Genomic DNA, 25,877 nt, shown 5'->3' on the forward strand with positions numbered 1-25,877 from the left:
CTTAGCCATGACCTAGCCCCAGTCTTAAGCATTTAATTTTGGCTTTTTGATAACAGACTGGGTTTCCAGGGGTGTTTGCAGATTCTCCTGTGGGATTGTGTTCTCTACAATCAAGTTTCCATAGCATTAGATGTGTGCAAATTAGAGACAGTGCTACATGGTTTACTTAGTCTGGGACAGAGCCTGGCACATGGTAATTCCTCAGAAATTGGCTAAATAATGTGTGATTTACATCTGAAGATGAAAACATCTGAGAACACTGGTATTGCCATTCAGATCATGTTTACCCTCTTCTACCTTAAAATGGTGAAGTGATGATCTTGACTGAAGATTTATTCTTTGATTGGTCAGTGACTTTTAAAATTTCACCTGCATATTAATTGCTAGCAGTTACTGAGTATAAAAGACATGCTGGGCATTTAACACACATACTTGTTATTCCTTCTGCAAGATCATTATTATCATCCCCATTTTCAGATGAGGAAACTTCCCAAGGTGTCCCTGGCAGCAAGTGGCCAAACCTGTGTTCAAACTCAGATCTATTTGTCACAAAAGCCCCCTCTCTGTAGTGTCATGCGGTGTGGCCACTAGATTTGTACTGGATCGATTTATAATGCTAAAGTGCATTTGTTGCCTTAATTTTACTGCCTATGATAAAGTCCTTTCTCCACATGAGGTAAATATTCTCTCCAATTTTCGCATACTTGTACACTTAACTTTTTATGTCACGTGTGGTTGATCATTTGATTATTTGGTGAGAATATGACTTGTCTACTCAACGAAGGAACTCCTTGAGAATAGGAACTACTGTTTGGACATTTGCATCTCAGCCCTAGTTACAGTGACGAGTTATAGTAGATATTACATAAATAGCTCATTGATTTGTGGATTGAGTATAGTGGCTTAGTTATTCCTACCTGCTGAATTTGCAGGCTTTGTCACTCATCATTCGTTCAACAAAATATCTATTGGATCCCTGCTGTGATAGCCACTGGACATAGAGCAATAAATACAGACCATTAGGTATGTTCAGAACTGAGCATACCTGGTAAAACCACAAGCTGATATGTTACTGGTGGAAGGAGTAAATGTAAAGATGAATTAAAGGCATACACTTAAATAATGGGCTTTTTAATGATCAATGTAACAAATTCAGAATTGTTTGCCAATGAGTTATCCAGTGAACTTTCCTGAAGCCTTAAATAATTATTATGTTATTTCTTTCTCATATGAATAACTTAACATTTTTTGTTTTGTTTGTAAATTTTATTTATTTTTGGCTGCGTTGGGTCTTCGTTGCTACGCTCGGGCTTTCTCTCTAGTTGCAGCAAGGGGGCGCTACTCTTCGTTGCAGTGCACGGGTTTCTCATTGTGGTGGCTTCTTTTGTTGCAGAGCACGGGCTCTAGGTGCATGGGCTTCAGTAGTTGCAGCACTCGGGATCAGCAGTTTCGGCATGTGGGCTCAGTAGTTGTGGTGCGTGGGCTCAGTTGCTCCGCAGCATGTGGGAACCTCCTGGACCAGGGCTCGAACCCATGTCCCCTGCACTGGCATGCAGACTCTTAACCACTGCACCACCAGGGAAGTCCTGAAAAACTTATGTTTTTTTGTATTGGCATATTTACATATCTACCCAATGACATTACATTCCCATTTAATAGAGAAAAATATTTATCAGTGCATAATTTTCTAGATTGATACTACTGGTTCTTTTAGGAAAAGAGAGTTATTTCCTAACGTTACAAAGTCAGGCTTACTCCATTCTCACAAAACATCTTGTGACAGTTCCCTATACTACAAGGAATCTCTTTATGTTTTAAAAATACTCCCTTCCTATAATAATATTTGGCTGTGGAATTCCTGATACAATTTATTTTGGTTATTCTGAAATTTTAAAGTCTTCTATAATACCTCTAACAATAAAATAGAACCTAATGAAACGGTGGTCTGGACTTGAAACTGTCTGAACATTTAGATCTAAAGAGTGTTTGAGGCTCCACGGCAACCTGGAAAGATACCTGGTAAAGTACCCTAGTGTACTTATAAAAGAAAATACTGTCCTGTTCCTTTTTTTTTTTTTTTTAATCAACAACTTAAAGACCCAGAAGGCACCTGCACTGTGTTTTGAGATGATATAAGCCCCCATAGAATGGCTTCAACCGCATATGCCTCTGAGCACGAGTCAAAATGACTTCAGTGGGCTGCAGTGCTGCACGGAAACCAGCAAAATGAAGTTGAGCAGAGGATAAATGCACATTTCTGCTTTTAGATTCAAAAGATTCAATCACAGGATGGGGAACGACTGAGCTTGGCAGCCATTAATGTGACTAAAAGCTTAATGCGAACCAACAGTAGGATGTGGTGGCTAAAAATGAATGAACGGAGTCGTGTGCTTCCTCGGTAGAATTATGAAAACAGCTCGCTGTACTCTGCAGTGGTCACAGCGCCTTGGGAGTATTTGTTTAGTGCCAAGCACATTCGGGAGCACCTTTGACAAAGCAGGGTATCTACTAAGAGGGTGTTGAATCCAATCCAAGACACATTTATTGGACATCTATTTGGGGCAGGTGATGTGCTAACCGGTGTGCAGAATAAAGATGTGAAGAGACGTTACCAGTCTCTAGCCTCAAGGAGTTGAAAATATTCATGGAGAGCCCAACAGGTACAGACATGACTGTAAAACAAAGCCGGCTCTGAAGCCGAGAAGCACAAAAAGAGTGCTCTGGGAATTCAGGAGCTGGACCGGCGGGAGGATTTCCACAGGAAATGAGGACAAGAGCAGAAGAAGCCTTAAAAGCAAAGATGCAGAGACAGGAAAACTCAAGTCGTGTCTAGGGAATACTGAGTAGTCTAGGTTGCCCAGAAGAATACGGTAGAATCGGCCCTCGTAGGAAATGAAGCTGAGAAAAGAAGGTTTGGATCAGAGCATGAGGGCCCCAATCGGTAGGCAGTGGGAAGGATTACGGGTTGATGAACCTCTGAAAACAGTGATACATGAGGATCAGTTGGAGAAATGATGTGTATTTAGTCTGGAGAAAAGAAGACCGAGGTCTCTCTGATAAATGTGGACCGGACTTGCTCTGTGTTCCTCCAGAAGCAAAAATGTATCTCAGGGGCAATATAAAGAACCAGATTTCAGTTCTTTTTAAGCACCGGTTTTTAAAAATCAAAGCTGCCCAACAGTGAAGAGTTAGCCTAGGAGGTGGTGAGTGCCACCATGGATGGGGTCAGAGAAAGTTTGATAACTGCCACTCTGAAGGGTATGGGGTGGAGGGAATACTGCAGCTTCACCAAGAGACCTGGGAGTTCCAGGAATTAGCCAAAGGCCTTTGCAATGTGCAGTTATCCATGGTTGAGGTTTCTTTTTTCTCTTTGATTTAGGATACCTGTTAGTATATCAACTTCTGAATAAAGCTGGCATGTTATGACTCTCCAGTTCAACAAGGTATCAGACTAATTCTAGTGCAGGCTGCCCACTGCTTTGACAGTAGCCGCTCATCATCACTGCTTTACTTTCAAGACTTTTTTACTATGATGTAAGGCATCCTTTCCAATACGAATTTAACAGATTTTTGTCAGAATTCCCCATTAGACAAATCAACAATTGATACAAGTCCAGTACAGAGAAGACTTTATTTTACAAAGAATCTCCAGGGCAGTTCTGGGGGTAGAAAGATTTGAGTTGAAATGCCAACAATAGCCGCTTACTAGCTGTGTGATCTGAGCCCGTGGTGTCACCTCCCCGTTTCCTAATCTGTAAATGGTTATTGACCATTGTTAAGTCCCAACCACGCAAGTCATTTGAGAGGATTAAATCAGATAAAGCACTTAGCACGTGCCTAGAAATATAAGGTCTAATTTTACCTACTGAGATCTCACATTTTACAGTAGTGTTCCAAGGAGTCTTTCAGACCTAAAGTATTTTTTAAAAACAAACAAACAAAAAAATGACCATCATCATGGCTAAGATATGTGCCAGATGTTGTTCTAAGGCATCACATGCTGAATTTATTTAATTCTCAGAACAATCTCATGAAGTAAATCCTATTATTATCCCTCATTTACTGAGACACAGAGAGGTTGCATATCTTGACCAGTCACAAGCTAACAAGTAAGGGAGCCAGAATTCAAATCAAGCAAACCTTTCAGTTTATTACAATCATTTCCTTGCAGGATATGCCAACAAATGTCCCTATTTTCCTTCCAATTCCATCTCAAATCATTCTGCTGGATAATTTTATGCATTTCATTTGTTCAGGCTGTCTCACAATAATATATTTTTAAGTCTTACTTCTTACTAAATGCATGAGGGCCTTAATGATCATGTCTTTGGCCAGAGCATTGAGAAGGTCCTTAATGAAATGTGAGTGAACACGTAAGTGAGAAATTTTTAACTATGAAAGCAATTAGTATAGCCACTTTCAAAAGAAGTAAGTTACCCTTAATATAACTTCAGTTCCTTACTGCCACTCTCCATTATTTGTGATGGGGCAGTCATAGTCATTTGAATTAGTCACTTGAAATCAATGTTTCGTACCTGCTTTTCTTTACCTTATTTATAAATCTTTTATCCCATATTCCTTGTTAAAGACAATGTCCCCAGTTCATATTCTCTCTCTCTCTCCCTCCCCCTCTCTCTTTGCCATTCTGTGTTACCAAATTTTACTCCAATGTGCCCATCCACTAGTTGTGTTTTTTTCCAAACACTGGTGACTGTATCGTTACCCACCCTCTCCCTAAATTCCAAGTTAAAGAATAATATTACCAATCCAGCGCATGCACCGTCAGTCTCAAAATCAACCAAATGTCATTTCCACATCTTTTCTTTGACATCCTCCAGCTCCTTGAAGTCTACTCAAGATAAGCGAAATTCGATATAAGGGGCTGCCTGCAGTTTTCTTCGGAGAATTTTTTGAAATTCCTAAATACCCCATGGAAAAAAAAAATCAAAATATGAAACTGATGCTGCAAAACTAACTTCTTTGTGTAGAAGGAAAAAAGCTGTAAAGTGTTACACCACTTCTAGTGGAATATATCAGGAATAATTCAATTACATTGTCGCCCTTGGCCCTGGGGGCAAAAATGCAGCTTTTCCTGTTCCAAGGAGGGAATGTTCTCTGACTTATGTAAGGCAGAGATGAGGGAAGCCAACCAATTCTAGAGTTCACAGTCTTTTTCACTCTTCGAAGTGATACTGCTTTATTGTTAGGGTCAGGTAGTTGGGGGCATAATCTCCCACTCCCTGGGTGCAACTATTCCTTTATAGATTAGATAAGAACAATTGATGAACTTTTAAATGCTGAGCAAACTAATCAGAACTGAAAGGAGGTGTGTTGGCCATACCAAGAAATATGCTGACTGAGATAAAAGCACCTTCTGAACTGTTTCCCCATCCCATACGTCTCTGCTTTAAGTCTCCCTTTCCTTCTTCTCTTTTCTCTCTCCCCTTTCTTATCTGTCATTCCTCAACTCTCTTATCTCCACTAGCAACCTCTTCTCCTCAACCCCAACTCTATCCCCAAAGACTTAATTTTGTATACTCTCTTAACTGGTCAAAACATGGACTTGAATTTTTTTTCTTTTTCACTCACACACACTGTATTTTATTTCTACAAGAGATAAATAAACTGACACCAAGCATTGCAAATGGATGACCACAACAAAAGCAACGATGATTGCAATTACCAACCACGAAACACACTCATACTATGTGGACTTGAATTTTTTTTAATTTATTCTTTTATGTAGTATATAAGATTCCATATTCTGGATTTAATTCAGAAAATAGCTGAGGTGAACATGTTTTACTCTCAACTATTTCTTTCTTTCTTTCTTTCTTTCTTTTTTTTTTAAGAAATTTACCTTTTAAAAATATCTTAATTTCAGTTTCAGGCAACAGAACTTAACCTCAGTTCATTGCAGAGTTTTCAGGTTGGGTTATGGTTCCAGAATCTTTTGATGGTGGAGGGGTGGGGTGGACCTTGGGTCGCATAGTTTGTACGACACTTTTGGCCCCAGGAATCTCTGCTGCTTCCCAGCCTCCTCAAGGCCTGGAGTCACACTCCTGCTTCAACTGTTCTGGGAATCTGGGCCAGATGGATTTGGGTTTTAATGTCCATATGTCGCTTTCAGTTTCTATGAGGCTTTCAATTCCTTTTTTTCCTGCAAGGGACAGGCCTTCCACGGGAAGAATAGAGCACCCCTTGAGTCTGACATGTTCTGCAGTCAACTCGTGATGCCCTTTGATTAGCTTGGGACAAGTCTGGCCCAGTGGTAGAACTCAGTCCCATTCAGCATCCTGCCAGCTAGAAATGTGCTTTTTTTTTTTTTAACATCTTTATTGGAGTATAATTGCATTACGATGGTGTGTTAGTTTTTGCTGTATAACAAAGTAAATCAGCCATATGCATACATGTATCCCCATATCCCCTCCCTCTTGCGTCTCCCTCCCACCTTCCCTATCGCACCCCTCTAGGGTTGATCTCCCTGTGCTATGCGGCTGCTTCCCACTAGCTATTTTAGAAAATGTGCTGTTTTGATCACCACCTTCTTAAGAAAATTGCACGAGGCCCAGAACATAAAGGTCTTTTCCATGGCAAGTTAGACAACCCCAAGTAAAGAGGGCTGTTACGGAAATTGCAAACAACTCATCCGGTGGTTGGTTGTAAATCGTGATTCTTTTGCAAAGGCAGAGGGGGCTGGAGCTCTGGCCCTCAAAGAACTTCCTCTCATTAAACCAGAGCAATTTGCTGCTCTCTGCGTGCTCTTTCTGTTGTGAGTGAAGTCACCTACTTTCCCCATTCACATCAGTGCTCCTGGTGGGGGCTGGTTGAAGGTCCACTGCCTGTGGGTATGACTTTCCACATCACAGGGGTCTCTTTTCAAAGCCAGGCTTCACAGGTATAACCAAGAGTCGTCTGATCGGCCCTTGCCCTAACCACCCAACCCACGCTTTTTCTTTTAGCTGCTATTTTCTGTGGTCCTGGGTTTCTAAGTCTTGGCGAAAAGACAGTCATTCCTTTGTGCTCAGCTGCTACACAATGAGGTAACCAAAGAAAGGGTCTCGGTCTGAGGCTGTCAGCTGTTACTAATCACTACTCCCCAGCTCATCGTGGGTCCCACTCGCCTCTCCCTCTTGCTCTGCTTAGTGCACATAAAGAAGATGAACGACTCCCTGGTTCCTCTTCAAAAAAAGCATATTGTGTGGCACATTCCAATACCGTGAGCGAAGGATGGGCTAGTGTGTGGGGTGAACGGTCACCTCTCCATGGGGCTCGCGCCAGCAGCGATGAACTGTGAGACGTGAAACTCAGAGCTGGCCCTTCTCAGAGTTTCCTGCGACCTTGCTGAGAGAGAGAGGGGGTCGGTGCGGTGCGGTAGGTTCCCGCGTTACTGGAACCATTCATGGCAGGGCTGTGTCAGGCTGTGATGAGGCTATTGGGTGGTTAAGGCCAGTGTAGAGAAGAGCAAAGCTTGACCCCTCAGAGGGCCTCACCAGCTGGTACCCCGGAGAAGCAGTCCCCCTCCCTGCCCACCCCCCGCCAAAGGTTAAGGGGAAGGACCCAGAAGCTCTTGGACGTGAGAGGTAGCAGCCGTTGAAGCTTGGCCTCTGCTTCCCCTCACTGCTTCCTTCTGTGAAAGTTCATTTTCAAGGATGTCTATGGCCAGGGAAAAGGGATCGTTTGCTCAGTCCTACCAGAGTGAGAATAAAAGGTGATTTATGATAGGAGTTTTTCTGCCAATGATACTAGTGTCTGCTCTGCTAGTTTTTCTATTTAACACTCTTTTGAAAGAGAAAGTTTCCCTTTTACCTTTCCACACTGCATTCTACTAATGCACACTAGAGCTCAAAAAAAGACTCGTTGACAAGTTGTAAGGGTCGAGTTAAAAAATCAACTTGCCTGACAAATGCCATCACAAGTGGTAAATTTGTAAGGAAGCTTCCTTGTCGTTCTCATGCAGTATAACTTCATAAAACTAAGTGGTGTTATAGGTGAATGAAATGTCAAGTTCTGTGAGACTGTGAACAGCCATAACGGGAAGGAAAAGTTGGCCAGGGTGAAAACCCATGTGAGAATACTTGTGATTTAATTGACTGTGAATTCCACAAAATCATTCTCAGCTCTTTGTGGAGATGGTTTAACTCTCTTCACTAAGAATCATTGATTAAAGTAAAAGAATCACGGATTAAAGTAAAAGAATTTTCTTTGCTCAATATTCCACGAAACAAACCTTTTCTAAAACTTTTTCCCTTGTTACAATATCTGTAGAATTTCTGTTCAAATGAGTTGACCAGATTCCAGAAATCAGCACCGTCCTGTCCTAGGTCCCCGCTAGTGAGATGGGATGAGGTCTTGGGTATGGTGGGTGGGCAGCCCGAGGGCATCAGAAGCAAGGTGAGAGGAAGGGAAGCCCATAGCTCGTGGCTCCTTGTTAAAGCCTCTACTATTAACTGAAAGGGGGTAGATACCAGTGTTTGCAAACCTTTTTTCTTTCTTTTTTTTTTACCAGAACCCACAAATGTATTTTACACTGTGATCTGGCTACACACGGACATACACACACAGAGCTGAAAAAAGTTTCACAAAACAATACCTTTACCCCATGTATGCACTCTATTGTTTTCTGTCCTCTTTCATTAATGGATAAAAATACTAGCCGTGACCCACTTAAGCACGTGTTAGATCCCACCCCCTCTTCCATTCCCTTCTCTGCATGGAGCTGTGCCAGCCTCCCGCCCCTCCTGCCCTGCTCTGATGACCTCCCAGCTCTGGAGATAAAGCTCCAGGTGATACCGGGTCGCTCCCCACAAGGTCTGTCTCTCCTTCTTCAAGATAGAAGGAATCTCACTATTTTGGATTAATTGGCGGGAAGAGCAGTCAAAATTGGTGAGTCCGCATTGCAGAGTGCTTTAAACAAGAGCAACTTTAGTGCTCGTCATTTGAACAGGAGCCTAATCTAAATGCTTTTTTAAAAAGTGTGTGGCCTCCTTCGGGCATAACAGCCGCAGTGGTGGCAAGAATGACTATTCAACAAACATTTATTGGGCGCCTTCCTGTGCAGACACTGTTTTGGGCAAGGAGGCTACATCAATGAATAAGACATATGGTTCTGCTCTCTTGGCACTAAAATTCTAGCAGAGGGGGTCATATAATAATCATAACTAACATTTGTCAAGGGCCTATTTTGTACAGATTCTTTACGTAAGTTTTCCCTGCACTTGCAATGTGGGTATTATTATCTTCTTGTCTAGGTGAAATGGAGGCTCAGACAGGTCAAATAACACTTAGAGAGTAGCTTATTATTTGTCTGATTAATTAATAATAATAACAGCTAACGTTTCTTGAATGCTTACTATGTGCCAAGCACTATGCTAAGTGCTTTCTGTCCCTTTAATGTCATGAAAACCCTGTGAGAGAGCTTTCCTTATTCCCATTCTACAGATGAGGAAACTGAGGCTTACAGAGGTCACGTGGTACCAGAGCTAGACGTGGAATCCAGGTATTCTAACTTCAGGGCCGGAACTCTTAATCACTGCACCACCATTTTTAAAGAAGAATTTGCTTCTATGGGGCTTCCCTGGTGGCGCAGTGGTTGAGAATCTGCCTGCTAATTCAGGGGACACGGGTTCGAGCCCTGGTCTGGGAAGATCCCACATGCCGTGGAGCAACTAGGCCCTTGAGCCACAACTACTGAGCCTGTGCGTCTGGAGCCTGTGCTCCGCAACAAGAGAGGCTGCGATAGTGAGAGACCCGCACATGGTGATGAAGAGTAGCCCTCGCTTGCCACAACTAGAGAAAGCCCTCACACAGAAACGAGGACCCAACACAGCCAAAAATAAATTAATTAATTAAGGAGGCAGATTTAAAAAAAAAAAAAAGAAGAATGTGCTTCTAAAAATGCCTGAGGTTGGCCTCAAGTAGTTTGAAATATTGTCTCTTCGATGAAATTCTGAGGCTATAACCAGCGTATTCATTGTGATGCAAAATTATGATAGTTTTTTTTTTAAGAATTCTTTCTTTTTCGTGTTTTTTTAAAATTTATTTAATTTATTTTATTTTTTGGGTGCATTGGGTTTTTGTTGCTGTGCATGGGCTTTCTCTAGTTGCGGCAAGCAGGGGCTACTCTTCGTTGCAGTGCGCAGGCTTCTCATGGCGGTGGCTTCTCTTGTTGCGGAGCACGGGCTCTAGGCACATGGGCTTCAATAGTTGCAGCACACGGGCTCGGTAGTTGTGGCTCATGGGCTCTACAGCACAGGCTCAGTAGTTGTGGTGCACGGGCTTAGTTGCTCTGCAGCATGTGGGATCTTCCTGGACCAGGGCTCAAACTCATGTCCCCTGCATTGGTAGGTGGATTCTTAACCACTGCACCACCAGGGAAGCCCCTTATGATACTGTTTCTAACCTAACTTTTAAAGATTTGCCTTCTGTTCCAGAACCCCTAGAATCATAGAACTTTTTTTTTTCCAATCTAGTCTATAAAGAAGCCAGAGACAATATTTCAGTGAAAAAAACCTTCGCATAGTTTTAGACAGAGATTTAAAGTCATTTGTTTCACACTCACTCCCTCCCCCTCACCGCCTTTCCTCGGAGCTTTGTGGCTCTCCTGTTCACTGTCCATTGCTGAGGGTTCCAGTGTGCCCTTGCTCCAGAAATGGGCAGCTGCTTTAGGACACAAGAGCTCATTTTTCAGTCTGTAAATATGAGGTATATTGTATTTCTAGAGCTTAACTTTCTTATTAAAAAATCATTACCTTTTATTCAAATGAATACGGTACATACTAGAGCTCATCCTTGATTTCCTTGTAAGTTTGCCCATCTTGAAATTCTAGGAGGGTTGAGAACAGGCGGCTTTCATTAGATGAGTGTTTGAGAAGCCCATGGTGGAGAAGGAGTATATGTAAAATAAAATAACAACTGAAACAGGACAATATTCTTGAATCAGCTGTTGCCATCCCCCCTTTTCCGTCCTCTCTGGACTGATCCAGTGGCCCTGGAAGAACAATGAAACACCACGAGGACGAGTAGAAAGACAATTCATAACAGACCGCTTCTTCTTTAGATTTCACATTTCAAACCAGAAATAGGAGTTATTGGGGGAACAGACTGAGACACATTAATGTATAAGAGATTTTTAGCTGATGGGAGAATAAAATCCATGCAAATAATAGAGCCTTGGGAACTTGACATTATTGATGTTACCCTTTCATACTTGACTGAATACATATTTCATTTATCTGAGAAGTCATACCAATATTATACCAGAAGAAATCTAATTTACAATAGACTTAGAGAGTTCTATACACATATTTAGGAAACACTCCCTCCCCACCCCACCCCAACAACGTGAATTTGGTGCACATCTGTTGTGCTGAACTGATTACCTAAAGACTGTCTTCATAAATAAAGAGGTAAATGCATATTGACCCATTTGTATCAAGACACTCTCTTCTCTTCCTTTCCTCTCTCTTCAGAGTGACCGCTGCCTAAAATACCCAGGTATTTTGAAGAAAAGTCTAAATCTTTTACATTGTAGAAAATGTCTTGTTCAATCTTTCTTAGATGCCATACTCATTGGTAAACATATAATAGGTTTGCAGGAATGAATGATGGATTAGTTTCTTGATGACCAGTTATTGACAGGTTGATTTTTAGAAAAGAAAGTAAGACCCATGTGCCCACAGTCAGCAAATATCCATGACCCTCCACCCTCCATTAGAACATGCTCTGGGCTGTTTTTCTAGGAATAGAGAGGAATTTAAACTCATTGATCAGCTCTCTGGCTAGTCCTTCCGGTGACCAGTGTTACTTCCCCTCAAGGTGGGGAAGGTCAGAGTTTTTCCACAGTTACCTCCCTTTGTCAAATTTTCTTCCAGTCAGGTGGCTTATTTCAATATTGAACTCAAAAGCAAGAAAGTTAGCATGGATAACAAGCAAATGAAATGTGGGTGACTCCTAGCTTGTCCATTAGAATTGAGGTATAGTGGAAAGGGTACTCCCTTGAGACTGTGGGTACGAATCCTACCACTGCTGTTAGCTAGCTGTGCAACACTGGACAAGTTACTTAACATCTCTGGCCTCGTCTCTTTACCTTTCAAATGGTGTCAACAATATCTACAACATACAGTTATCATGAAATTAGATGAATATGTGCCATTGATAAGAGGGCGAATTTGGTGAGTTAGTGAACCAGCACAAAAGTTAACTGAATATTTACAAAACATATAAACCTACAAACATGTCATTGTAATTGGAAGAACTCTCACAGAATTTGTAGCAATAGACAATACAGTATTTCTCTAAGTTTCAAGAGGATCTCAATTCTGATGACAGATTGTTTTCATAATAAAGATGTCAGGATGTCTTGAATGGAGCTGGTTTAGCTAAGACCAGATCAAATGAAGCAAAAGGGACCAGTCAAGATCATTATCTTTACTACTTGCTCTGGAATGTGTTTCTCAAATACGTATTTAGATGAACACATAGTTGTCATAACATACTCCCACAAGTACCTACATACCCAAGGGACCTCTTTCCCCCTCACCACAGTAACCTTTTCTTATATATATATATATATATATATATATATATATATATATATACATATATATATATATTTTTTTTTTTTTTTTTTTTTGCGGTACGCGGGCCTCTCCCTGTTGCGGCCTCTCCCGTTGCGGAGCACAGGCTCCAGACGCACAGGCTCAGCAGCCATGGCTCACGGGCCCAGCCGTTCCGCGGCACGTGGGATCTTCCCAGACCGGGGCACAAACCCGTGTCCCCTGCATCGACAGGCGGACTCTCAACCACTGCGCCACCAGGGAAGCCCCTCTTCCATATATTTTAAAGTGACAAGGCTCAATGCAAACTTTTCCCTTCTCAAACATTTAGGGCACTTCCTACCAGAGTTCCCTTTTCTACAAAGTGATTTAGTACTTTACCCTTGTGCCCAGACGCGTGTCATCTCTAGTGTAGAGCTTTGTCTGGAATTTCAGGAGGCTGGAGAAAGAAGATGGTCACAGAGTCTGGGTGAGAGACAGGAAGAATGACAGCTTGCTTATGTGGGGTTTCGCCTTCCAGAGCTCTTCCTCCATTTTCTTGACTCCACCAGCATCAAGGCTATTCTCTTTTAGGCCCAGTGTTGTGACAGATTGTCCACATCCATCCTGCTGTTGCCCTGATGACAGTGTGTGGCTTTGCTTCTAGTGGTCCCTTTAGTTTTACAAGCCTGCCTCAGAGAAAAGGGGAGTGGTTAGAATTGGAAGGAGGAGAGGGGATGCTGGGGTACCCTGAGCAGAAGTGGGCAGGTAGCCCCACTGTGGGACACCAGACCCCTTTTAGGGGAAGGACCTACGTGGAGAATCAGTTAATGAAGATACTCCCACACATTCCCTCTTCCGCTGAAACGATCGGAGCTGCTGCTTTATTCTCTTTCAGAGGAACAAGGTCAATATGCAGAGGTTGGTGAGGCCTCTCATTTGACTGTTGATTCTCCTGGGCTCATTGCTAAAAAATGCCTCAATGTTTGTCTTCATCTATTTCAGAATTAGAGCATATGGAAAAAATACTTTCTTATCGGTTTTCATTTTTTTTAAACTTTATTTCTTTAAAAAAAACACCTATAAACTTTGTTTCCTGGAGCCAATGGCCCTGTAGCTGTGGATTCTGGTATAATTTTCCCCATCCCTCCCCCATGGTGGGAGGGAGGGAGATTTAAGCCTCCTCCTTTGTCTGCCACGTTGGTTTCCAGTGCTCTGCCTTGACCACTTAGCGCTCTCTCTGAATAGCTATAGGTCGGGAATAGTGGGCAGGAGCGGCAGAGAAGAGTTGGCGAGAGAACGGAACAGCACCACAGAATAGAAGGCGAGAGGGAAAGAAAGCATCTCGGAGGAAGAAAATACTGCCGCCTGGTACCCCTAGCAGAGATATCCGGCCTTTTGTGCCCACACCACTCGCCCACCGAAGAATTGCAGGCTTCAGTGGTGACAAGCTCAGGCAATGGTGGGAAAGAGAGTGGGCCCCTTCTGGGAGAAATGATTTCAAGCACAGGAAAGCCAAGATGTTTTGAGATATGATGGAGACCTGAGAATGAACCTGGGGGGATGGGACCACTTGGACTGAGAACAGATTAGCCCATTTTTAATGATGGTGAAGTGTTGAAGTGGCGCCTCCCCCATAAGTGGGTATTAATCCTGGGTTTCAAGAAACCCAGGGCAAGGATAAAAGAAGCTAAGTTCATGCGTTAAAGTCAAATTTGGCCTCCTTGTTTGTGGGAACTGTAGTTGGTTTTCTCAGGGGGAGAAAGCACGTTAAATTCAATTACACAAGATCTGGGTTCAAGTTCCCCCTTCACTTTACTTGTTGTTAACTAAGACCTTAGAAAGTTACTTATTTGTTTTTTAATCTGCCTTATAAATTGTTAAAAATAAGAACGTAGCAGGTACTAAGTGCTTATTATGAAAATTATGAATGATATGATTCAATACACATGAAATTATAAGTTGAAGGTCATGGCTTCAGTTCCCATAGAGCTCATTACCATTGTATCAAGATTTGGGGGCAAACCCAGCGAGGTATCTGGCAATCATGGACACTATTTTTTTCAATACTTTACCTTACTCTAAATATCAATACATTGGTATGAACAGGGTCACTACCTGCATGTTGAACCACTATTAGAATCTGATACTGATCATTGAAATACAGTATAAACTTTTAATACATTTATAGAATCATGATTTTAAATAGTAAGGAAAATAGTTTGATTAACTATAATTGGATGATGCTATAATTGGATTTTAGTGTTTTAGCGGATTTGGGGAGGAGGAAGAAGGAAGAGAAGTGAGGAAATGGTTAATGAAACAGAAGAGCCCATATTATTATTAAGATGACTTAATCTCTTGAGAGTTTTGGGTCATTTCCAATTTTTTTCCATCCCAAGAGGTATGGAGATGTGTTCCATTGGCTAGAGCAGTTAGGGAAACCTTCAAAGTCATACCTCCTCTCTCACAGGGGATAATGCCTTGCCTGAGGTAGATTTTGAAGATGTACTAAAAATGAGGGAAAGAATGTTTCACATGAGATAAGATGCTCCAGGCCTACGGGACAAGGTGGAGGAAGACAGAGTGCAAAAATGAGAAGAACCCCACCCACGTGATTCTTTTTTAAAAATTGTGATGAGATGAGATAAAATGAAACAATAGAAAAGATATTTGAGAACTTTGGCCTACTTTAAATGTAAATTGAAGGTAAATCAGTAGGTGATTAGAATAATAGCTGAAATTTTACGTAAATATATCCAAAAAGAAGACTCCCAAGTACATACATAAAATAATAATTCTTATAAAAGAACTTAATGGCAGTTAATCTGTGTGAGTCTGCCCAGTGCTCAGAACTTGAGATATGCTTAGATTATTCTGCCAGAAATCTTTTAAGGTATCTCTTCACACACACACACACACACACACACACACACACTACTCACTAATTAACACAGCTTCCCCAACTAGTAGCAACCTAGGAAAGAATTTGATTGCCCCTTCAAACCATCAGAGAGCCACATGCTATCAATTCTTGGGGCAGAAAATAGGTGATCACGTGTTTGCTGACACAGCTGATGCCTAGCCATTCCATGGCTTTTTCCCTTCACCTTTTGCTGACGGCCTGATTAAATTTGGTGCCAAGTTCTCATAACACGTATAAAATCCCATTGCTGGGTGGGAGAGGGTAGGGGAGTGGTGAAGGAAATGCTCTTCCCGTGACCTTCCACTGGAAAATTCCCTGAACTGATTTGCTGAAAATCTCCTTCTGTTTGCCTTCCCCAGGAATGGCGGCCCTAGATAGTAAGGCGTCAGGGAAGATGGGGATGCGAGCTGTAGTCTATTACATGACTACGACCATCATTGCCGTGGTGATTGGCATAATCATTGTCATCATCATCCATCCTGGGAAGGGCACAAAGGAAAACATGCACAGAGAAGGCAAAATTGTACAAGTGACAGCTGCAGACGCCTTCCTGGACTTGATCAGGTACGTCCTTGCAAGCCCATCCTTTTGGGTATATTTTGACCACCCAACCCCTCTTATTGGGGAGCTGATCAAACCCTAGAAGAGGTATCTGACTGAACCAGTCCCGCTGGGCTTGAAATGAAGGTCACATCTTTACCTCTTTCTAACAGAAATTGAAGTAAGTGTCCGTTTTCTGATCTCATGTGAAAGAGGTGAGAAGAGCAAGGAGAAGATAAGGATTTAAGAGCCCTGCTTTTAGGATTCGGAATCTGAGCACTCAGACATCCTCTCAACTGTGCAGTGCACCTTGCAGTATTACTAGTTCTTTTGTGTGCGTGACTTTTTTACTGAAGTATATTGCTGTACAATTACATATGTTACGGGTGTACAACATAGTGATTCACAGCTTTTACAGGTTCTCTTCCATTTATAGTTATATAAAATATTGGCTTTCTTCCCTGCATTATACAATATATCCTTGTGGCTTATTTTATACCTAATAGTTTGTACCTCTTACTCCCCTACCCCTATATTGGCCCCTCCTTCCCTCTCCCCACTGGTAACCACTAGTTTGTTCTCTATATCTGTGAGTCTGCTTCTTTTTTTTGTTATAATCACTAATTGGTTGTAATTTTTAGATTCCACATATAAGTGATAATCATATAGTATTTGTCTCTCTCTGTCTGATTTATCTCACTTAACATAATGCCTTTCAACAATTCTTGACCTACTTTTCTCAAGTCTTCCTCTTTAAGGCTACTTTTTTTTCAAGTATAGCCTGTTCATTGGACTCTTCTAATTTGGAACTTGTGATCTGTATCATCATCCATTGTACACCACAATTTATTTCCAAAAGGGACTTTAGAGATCATCTGATCATACCTGTCCCAAGGTTTTCCTTTTGTACTATTTATGAAGAAAGGATTTGGCAGATCAATAATAAAAGACTAAAGGATGGCTTCTTTAGCACTGTTTTATACACAAACCATACACTGATTACAAATTAGCTTATCTAATACTTGAAACAGACTTGAGGATAGAATATGTTGGACACAGAACTGAGAAGTAAGCCCAAGTTTGAGCCTGGCACCTCCCTGCCTGCTCTCTCTCCACACTTGCCTTTGCATCGGTCAGTTGCTCGTAGGAAGCATATTGCAAGGCCAGAAGGATCACTGAACAGGGTTTGCAAAGGTGTGGGCAGGGTAAAGGGAACCTACAAGTGATGGTGAGACACTAGAGGACTAACAGCAATAGGAAGCTGTTTTGTTACCACCTGTGGCTCTGAGGAAAGGAAGGGAGCCATTACTGGAAGTCAGGACGGGCTGTGTCCTGAGGCAAAGGGCCCTCAGGATAGGGGCTACAGCTCTAATTTGGAGGGAGGAAGCTGTTGCCCAACCTGCCAGAGAGAGAGCCGGAAGAATATATACGTCCACTTCTCTCCTCCCACTGCCCTGTGATCTGTCAGCGCCTCACACTGGACAAACCCAACAGGAAGCCAGAAGGTGAGGGGTCAGCCTCCCAGGCACAGAGCAGGATGGAGAGTGGATGGAGAAAGGCAAATGGAAGATATCCCAGCACGGACCTCTCAGTGCCCCACCTGCTTAGCATTCCTCCAGCAAGTAGCCCACCCAGGCTGTCCTCCCCAAACCTAGCCCTTTCCTCCCTTCTCTACAACGTACTTGCAGACTGGCTTACCAATCCTAGATGCCTACTTTAAAGGATTCCCCACCGACTATCTGAGAGAACCTCCCCCTAGGGACTTGAGTTCACGTGCCATCTCAAGGAATGGGTCTGTGGCTGGTAGATTTAAGAGTGATTTGGGCAACAAAGGGTCCTTCAGCAGCACCTATCAATTCTGACCATGAGTGACTTTGTATCATCTGTATGTAAGCACAAGGCAGCCCCACGGTACCTCCCTGAAAGCGCTTTTCAGGGAGTTAATCGCAATTATCCGAAGGTAACAAGCCACTCTGTATTATTTCATACCAAGCTGGCACCCAATGATAATGACTTTATTTAAATCGTACGATTAATTAAGGCTTTTCACCATTTTTTTTCAGGAACTTTACCCTCAGGGAGTTTGGATTAGGGGTATTTTATTATATTTTCTTTCTGTATAATTTCTACTCCTTATTTAAAGAATTGGGATCTTCTCATTCTCTGTCTGGTGTGTTTCTGCCTCTCCTTGCCCCAGTGACAAGTGCAAGACTAACCTGTCCCCACCCAGACGCCTGGTTCGAGCATTTATCTTGGAATCTCCTAAACTCACTTTTCTCTCAGGATTTGTAGAAACAGACCCATAGAGCATAGATGGGAAGGACAAAGAAACAGGATGGTCTATGCCAGAGATCCCCAACTTTTTGGCACCAGGGACCAGTTTCGTGGAAGACAATTTTTCCATGGATGGGGGCTGGGGAGTGGGGATGGTCAGGCGGTAATGCGAGCGATGCCGAGCGGCAGGTGAAGCTTTGCTGGCTGGCCCACTGCTCACCACCTGCTCCACAGTCCAGTGGCTGGGGACCCCTGGTCTAGGCAGTAGGAAGAAACCAGAGTTTATAACCTTAAAATCTGATTGATGACACACACCTGCTGGAATCTCAGACTCTCCAGCTGCCTGGGTCATGTCTCCTTCTCCCGCAGTCTTTAGTCTTGGAGCCCTAGTGATAGTTTAATCCAATCTCCTCTTTAACAGGTGAGTCAGCTGAGACCTACCTGGGTGCCATGAATTAGCCAAGGTCATACAGCTGGCTAGAGATTCCCCAGCGAGAGTGTTGCCTCTTACTTCTTCCCCACCATGAACACAAACACTGCTCTGAGGCAGTAACAAACCCTGCCACATGGGCCTCAAGTTCAAATTTTGTGGGCCCTCTCCCTGTTGGTCACCAAAGAGCCTCAGAAGCTCTAGCAATTCAGAGTCAATATCTCATCCCCCAGAGAGCCTTTGGGAGGACTCTGTGGAGAACAGTCTAACCATGACATTTGATACGGAGCACTTGGTCCTTAAACACATGGCATGATACCAAAATGGCCATTATTGAATAATACCTCAGTTAACCAGAATGCTTATGATAAAAGGCATTTCCATTCTCGCTTGGGTTTTTCCTAGGAGCAGGGTTTGATGTTGGAATAAAAAATCCCATTGTCTGACAAAAGGACAGATGAGTTGAATTTGGAACTTCCTTGAACTACATGGGCCACACTGAGGGATGACCTATGTCCCATTTCATAAGATCCACCAAAATCTTTCTCTTTTTCCATTTGCTGCTTATTTCAGTGCAATCTTTACCTTAGACACAATGAAAAAGTATTTAAGGAGCTAATTTATTATTTGGGAATTTTTCAAGTGACCATTATTTTCTTTACAGGAATATGTTCCCTCCAAATCTGGTGGAAGCTTGCTTTAAACAGGTAAACACAGCTACTAATTCACCTTTAAAATTCCTCTTTGGTGTACCAAACAGAGTAGAGTTCTCTTTTTAATTTAATTTAATTTTTTCCCATTTCTCTGTAGTAAGAAACACTTCTCTTGCCAAGTGGATGGAAAGCACTAGAGTTTTCTGGGGAATTGGGAAAGGAGTGGGGGTGGTCTTCCCTGTACTGAAGGCTTTATTAGTCGCCAGACACTGTATGTCTTGCATACAAATGACTCATTAAGTCTCTGTTAATTATTAAGAAGGCCAATCAGGAGACTCTCTCTCCTCTCCCCCATAGCCCATAAACAAAAGCTCACCAAGCAAGCAAACTCCAGTATAAGATATATTTACAGCTTGCTTTAAAGATTAGGGAGATTATTCAAGTTTCTGGGTTTGATTTTAAAAATCAATGGGTTGTTTTTTTAAAAGTCTACTAAGGGCCTTAGAGATTCTAAAGGAGGAGCCACATCAGAAAGCACTGCCACCATCATGTATTGAATGTCCCCTCTTTTCCAAGCACTAATGTTATGTTTACTCTTCACATAATATGAGGGGTATCATTGTCTTCATTTCACTGATGAGACAACTTATCTATGATAATTCAGAGAGGTTATGTAGTAGGTGTGAGACTTCCCAAGTAGTAAATAGCAGACCTGAATTCAAATTCATTGTGTTGATTTCAAATTCCATCCTCTTTTTGCTTCTACATTCTGTTCTGCTTCCTGGGAAGGGGTATCCAGGCTGATGAGAAACCTAGCAGGAGGCCATAGTGAAATCCAGTTCCCTTTAGCCCCAAATCCAAGCAACCCTTGGCTCTCTGTGTTGAAGACACAAATACATTTTACTATTAGGGGATAAAATTAGTAAAGTTCATTCTAACATCACCTGAACAAAAAAGCTTTGTTGCCCAAGATATTAAAAGGGAAACAACTAGACATTCTAGTTGTTAAATAATAGCTCCCAAACATTTCTCCAGATGGTGTCACTTCACCCTTGTTGTAATTCCCTAACCCTTGTGCTTGGGATCTGTAAAACAAACAAAATCAAACTCCAAACTCACGGAGGACCAGGTTTTACGCTCTTTGCTTTTTTCCCTTTTTAAAGTTTGTATTGACCATTTTTAATAGGCAATGCATGTGCGCACTGCAAAATTCCTTCTTTATTTAAAAAAAACAAAAAAAGCCTGCAAGGGCAAAATCTAACTCTCTTTATTCAAAACAACTATCATCATAAATAATAAACCCCTTTCAACCCAACCAGCCAACCCCAGCACCACGGAGCTGACTATTCCAGTTAGTCAGCTGGCACTAGGTGACATCAAAAATGCTGATTTCTGGGCTTCCTTGGTGGCGCAGTGGTTGAGAGTCCGCCTGCCGATGCAGGGGACGCGGGCTCGTGCCCCGGTCCGGGAAGATCCCACATGCCGCGGAGCCGCTGAACGGCTGGGCCCGTGAGCCATGGCCGCTGAGCCTGTGCGTCCCGAGCCTGTGCTCCGCAACGGGAGAGGCCGCAACAGTGAGAGGCCCGCATACCGTAAAAAAAAAAAAAAAAAAAAAAAAAAAAAAAAAAAAAAAAAAAAAAAAAAAAAAATGCTGATTTCTAGCAACGCTGGGAAAAGTGCTGACTCATGAAGATTTGGTTTGGGACTGCATTTACAGGATTCTGAAAGGGAAGCAAATGTATCATCCCGGATCTATTTGTCTTAGATCAGAATGCAAATGAGGTTGCAATTTCTGTGTAGGCTGCAAACTGTGTCTAAGGGGAAAGAGTTGGAGGTGTAGGAAAGGCTAATTGGGATTGAAAATTCACCCTAGACAATCCATAAAATGCATAAGCACCCCAGTAGAATAGAGATTTGAGAGCTGACTGACAAAAAGGTGTCCGTTTCTTTGTTAAAATTACGAGCAGTGCCACTGATTGTTTAGGGAATATGTCTACAGTATTGACAGCTGGCCATGTCCTTGTTTGGGAATAGTGCCTTCCCACTGGACAAAAATGTCTTCCATTTACTCTTGGTAGAGAAATGGCCCAGCCCTTCGTGTACAGCTGTGCTTTCTTCACCTAGACTCTAGATCCAGTCAACATCCATAGATTATTACTCTCTCTGGTGCTTTACCCCCATCAATGTGAAGGCCAGAAATTCTGCTCTCGTTAAAAATCATAGAGAGATGGGCGTAATTGTTTCAAATAGCCACAGTAATACACTCAGCCTTTTCTTTCTGGGGCCTCTATGCAGAAGCTGTAGGGAAAAGACCATCTCTTGAATAAGAGGAGACTCTTCTATAGACTTGAGAACTGGGTTGTCATCCTCAACTATTATTCACACAACTATTCCTAAGAACTAATACTATCAGGAATACTTTGAAGAATGTTGTTTTGGGGATGTTAAATTGTTTAATATTCACCAAAGTCTCCAACTAAGTCCAGTCCCTGAAGGGCTTTGTTATTGAGCGCCACTAGCCAACATTAGTATAGTGCTTTAAAGTTTACCAGATGTTCTCATATATTCTGTTTAATTTGATCATTACGACAACACTGTGAGGTGGAACCAGCACAGTTAGCGCTGTTTCACAGCTGTGGAATATGAGCAAGGGGATGTTAGGTGATTTGTCCATGATCCCCTCACGTGAACCCGTAGAGGGTAAAGGGATTATTGTGAATATTTGAATTTATAGTCATTTTATTAGGGTTTCAGAAAAAAGCAGAAGCACTTGTATCTGTTTACTCCATCTTCAACCTCTTTCCTGTTATGGTTTGTTGTGTATTTGAGTGTGTGTGTGTGTGTGTGTGTCTGTGCTGAGGAAGTAGTAGAGGTTTGTCACAGATTAGATAGAGGATAAGTAAATAGATAGAAGATAAATAGATAGATAGATAGACAGACAGGGTAGATAGATACTTTGTGTAACGCTTTTCTCTGAATTTGGGGTAATGTATATCATTATAGAAAATCCGAGCAAAAAGTACAAAAGAAGAAAGCAAAAATTACCTTTAATCCCTGTTGTGCCTTTTCTTTTTAAGTTTAAAACCAACTATGAGAAGAGAAGCTTTAAAGTGCCCATCCAGTCCAATGAAACACTTGTGGGTGCCGTGATAAATAATGTGTCAGAGGCCATGGAGACTCTGACGAGGATCACAGAGGAGTTAGTCCCAGTGCCAGGGTCTGTGAATGGGGTCAATGCCCTGGGACTAGTTGTCTTCTCCATGTGCTTCGGATTTGTGATTGGAAACATGAAGGAGCAGGGCCAGGCCCTGAGAGAGTTCTTTGATTCTCTTAACGAAGCCATCATGAGATTGGTAGCGGTGATAATGTGGTATGTATTTCCATTTGCTATGTATGCTATCTAGAAGATGCTTATTGCCATCAACTTGTGTTCTGTACTGAGGAAGATGCCACCAGGCAGGATGGCCAATTGCAATGATCTCATTCGGGTAAGCACAAGAAAATCAGTAACTTTCTGGGCTGGTAGTGGCCTTGAACATATCTGCAAGCCTGTCTGCATAAGTTTGCTTCCTTGTTTTTGAAAGGTGTCAACTCCCTTACTCCAGCACTGATGGGGTACCATTCCTCATCCCTCCATTTGATAACTAATTAGTTATTCATTCTCCTATTGATTGTCTCCTATTTATTGATTGTCTCCTGTCTACGAAGCATTTAATGCCAGGTACCCTGGATATAGCAATGAAGAAGACAGACAAGGATGTCCTGGATCTTACATTCTCTTTTTTAAAAATCTTTTCCATTACAGTTTATGACAAGATATCGAATATAGTTCCCTGTGCTATACAGTAGGACCTCGTGTGGATCTTACATTCTTAAACAAACAAACAAATCATCCATGTGCTTTAGTCACAAGTGCTATGGAAAAAAATAATAATAAAATAAAACATGAGGTTTTCTTTCACGTAATATGATGTGAGGTGATAAAAAGTGACTGGGGCAGAGGCTTAAAATTTGCCTTGGATGGGACAGAAAGGCCTCTGAGGAGGTGGGTGATCAGCTAGCCATACAAAGTACTGAGAGAAGAGCATTCCCAGGAGAGGGAAAAGCCCCTAGACCATCAGAAAAACCGAGCTCTGCTCTCCTCCATTTCAGTCCTAAGAAAGAAGTGTAAATGGCCACTCTGCGTCAAGCCTGAAGGACTCATGGGAAGTATTATGGAAGGCCAAGCCACAATTTATAACACAACTTCCTTCAAAGAAAGTTGAGAGCAGGAGACAAAGGAAAAGACTAAATCCACAGAGGAACATTGACCTTGGAAAGTAAACTCTCCCCAGCAGGGAGAGAACCCTGTGATAGGTTTAAGCCTCCTGTGAGGGTTGCTTTCCCTTTTTCCTTTGTTTTAAATCCAGACTCCCTCTTGGCACCTGAGGCAGGAAAACATCCATTTCTAAGAAAAGCCCTCGCCATCGTGATTAAAAATATCCTTTGTCTTTATTGCCCCCAAAGCCCAGAGAAATCCATTTTTCAGGAGTCTGTTCAAGAAGGATATGAACTTGGGGGCACAAAGATGATCAGAATGTCGTCTCCCCAAGAGTCCCCATTGAAATGCTGGGGGCCCTCCTTGGAAACCTTGGCAGAGCTGAAAGTGGACATTTATCTTCATATTATTAAAATGCCTCCACCTTTCACCTCTTTTATGAAAGAAGCCTATTCAGGGCTGCTGAATGAACCTCACATGTAGCTTTTCTAGCTGTACGTTTGCCTGCACATTCAACATTGAGTTATTACATTTCTGAAAACAGGTACTCTTATAATTTCCTGGCCTGTGATTTTAAAGGACTTTTAAAAGAACCATTGTATTTTTCAATATGAAATAAGTCCTCCACAGTTCCCAGCAGACCCTTCTCCTGACGGGTGATCAGCTTCTCTGTTTCGGGTAATGTGAGTTGGGTTGTAGTTTACAGCACACGTCGGACAAAGAGAGCAGGGCCTTGATTCGATGTGTACAAGACATTTCATGTCTCCGTTGTTCACTCTTTCGAGTCTACAGGCGAAAGATCACAAAAGGCAGTAGCAGCCTGTGGGTAATAATTACTTAACTAGAACACCCATAACCTGATTGTGGTAGTACAAACATGCATGTTATTAACTTTGATAGCTCTGAATTTCTTTTATGATTGCCTTCTACCTATGGCAAATGGTGCTAGTTTTTCATTTGCATTGTAACATACAATTTCCTCTTAGAGTACATTTATTTAAATAAAAAAAGATTGATACTAAGTAATATTATAAGCAGTGTGTAGTATGGGAAAAACTAATAAAAGTTGTCCTTGATTAAGACAGCTGTCTGCAAATCTAAAACACTGAAATGCCATCGTGTGCAACTTGTTTTAGCTTGGGAGTCAGGCTCCGACGTGGGAAATGCTCCCAGAAGTCCGGATATTGGTTTGGTGGATTCTGACTGTTCAGAGTACTTAGCAGGGGAGCAGGAGACAGCAGGATGGGGGGATGGTGGCATCTGAGGACCCCCAAAGTGACCCAGGTGTGGTGAAATGACAGTTATTTAGGAAAAAAAGAGGTGAGTAGCAAAACCTCTGAACCTGCCTTTTTTTCTGGTTTAGGAGAAAAAAAGAATTGTGACCTAGAGAAATTCTGAGTGAGAGGAAAGCCTAATTATGCGCTAGTTATATTTAAATTTGTATTTTAAAAAAGAAAAGAAAGAAGTTCACAGTTTCTGCAAGTCCTCATAGTATTCTGCGCAGAAAAGTTTGGAAGTCAACTCTCTGACTTTTTCTTATCACTTGGTAATTTCTGTGGAATAGCTTGTTGGAAATCAGACTTCCAACTGTGCATGTGTTGCTTCTACATAGGTACGCCCCTCTGGGCATCCTCTTCCTGATTGCAGGGAAAATTGTTGAGATGGAAGACATGGGAGTCATTGGCGGGCAGCTTGCCATGTACACAGTGACAGTCATCGTGGGCTTACTCATCCATGCAGTCATTGTCCTGCCCCTCCTCTACTTCTTGGTAACACGGAAAAACCCCTGGGTTTTCATCGGTGGGTTGCTGCAAGCGCTCGTCACGGCTCTGGGAACCTCATCCAGGTACGCATACATCCGTGGCTTATTTCTATCAGAAAATGTACCTCAAACTTTACTTTGAACCAGAACCTTCAGACTGAGGGGCGGGAGTGTGTTTTTCCAGGTTTTAAATGTCCAGACATAGGAATTGGCTTTTTGACTCCAATGCTAGTCAGACCTAGTTGGGATTCAAAGACTAGCTGGCTATATACCCATTCAGGGGACAAAATGGAAATCAGCTATCCTTTCCTGCCCGTTCTCATCTTCCTCGTCCAGTTGCCATTTGCCTAAGGGAGAGATGGCCGAGCGTTGGCACAGGCTCTTGTTGGGGGATGGGGAGTAATCGCAAGTGATGCCTCACAGAGGACTCCAGAAGCAGGGGAGCTGCCAAATGACCCCGTGAGAGGACCCACTGTCCCTAGCTCTGTTCCCCTATCT

At 42.3% G+C, this 25,877-nt stretch overlaps 1 protein-coding gene across 4 annotated transcripts in view; it reads left to right on the forward strand.

Annotated features, from left to right (window-relative positions):
• Positions 1-25,877, forward strand: part of SLC1A3 (solute carrier family 1 member 3) — a 74,197-nt gene that overhangs the window by 41,233 nt on the left and 7,087 nt on the right. For 3 of the 4 annotated variants that reach the window (XM_065874161.1, XM_065874162.1, XM_065874163.1), the window contains 4 exons: positions 15,822-16,026; positions 19,371-19,413; positions 22,437-22,729; positions 25,230-25,463. In XM_065874161.1, the coding sequence (XP_065730233.1) occupies positions 15,822-16,026; positions 19,371-19,413; positions 22,437-22,729; positions 25,230-25,463 (775 nt within the window). The remainder of the gene's footprint in view (positions 1-15,821; positions 16,027-19,370; positions 19,414-22,436; positions 22,730-25,229; positions 25,464-25,877) is intronic. The other variant, XM_065874164.1, reaches the window with a different exon arrangement.

Source organism: Phocoena phocoena, chromosome 3 (assembly GCF_963924675.1).
Source record: "Phocoena phocoena chromosome 3, mPhoPho1.1, whole genome shotgun sequence".
NCBI classification, from domain to species: domain Eukaryota; kingdom Metazoa; phylum Chordata; class Mammalia; order Artiodactyla; family Phocoenidae; genus Phocoena; species Phocoena phocoena.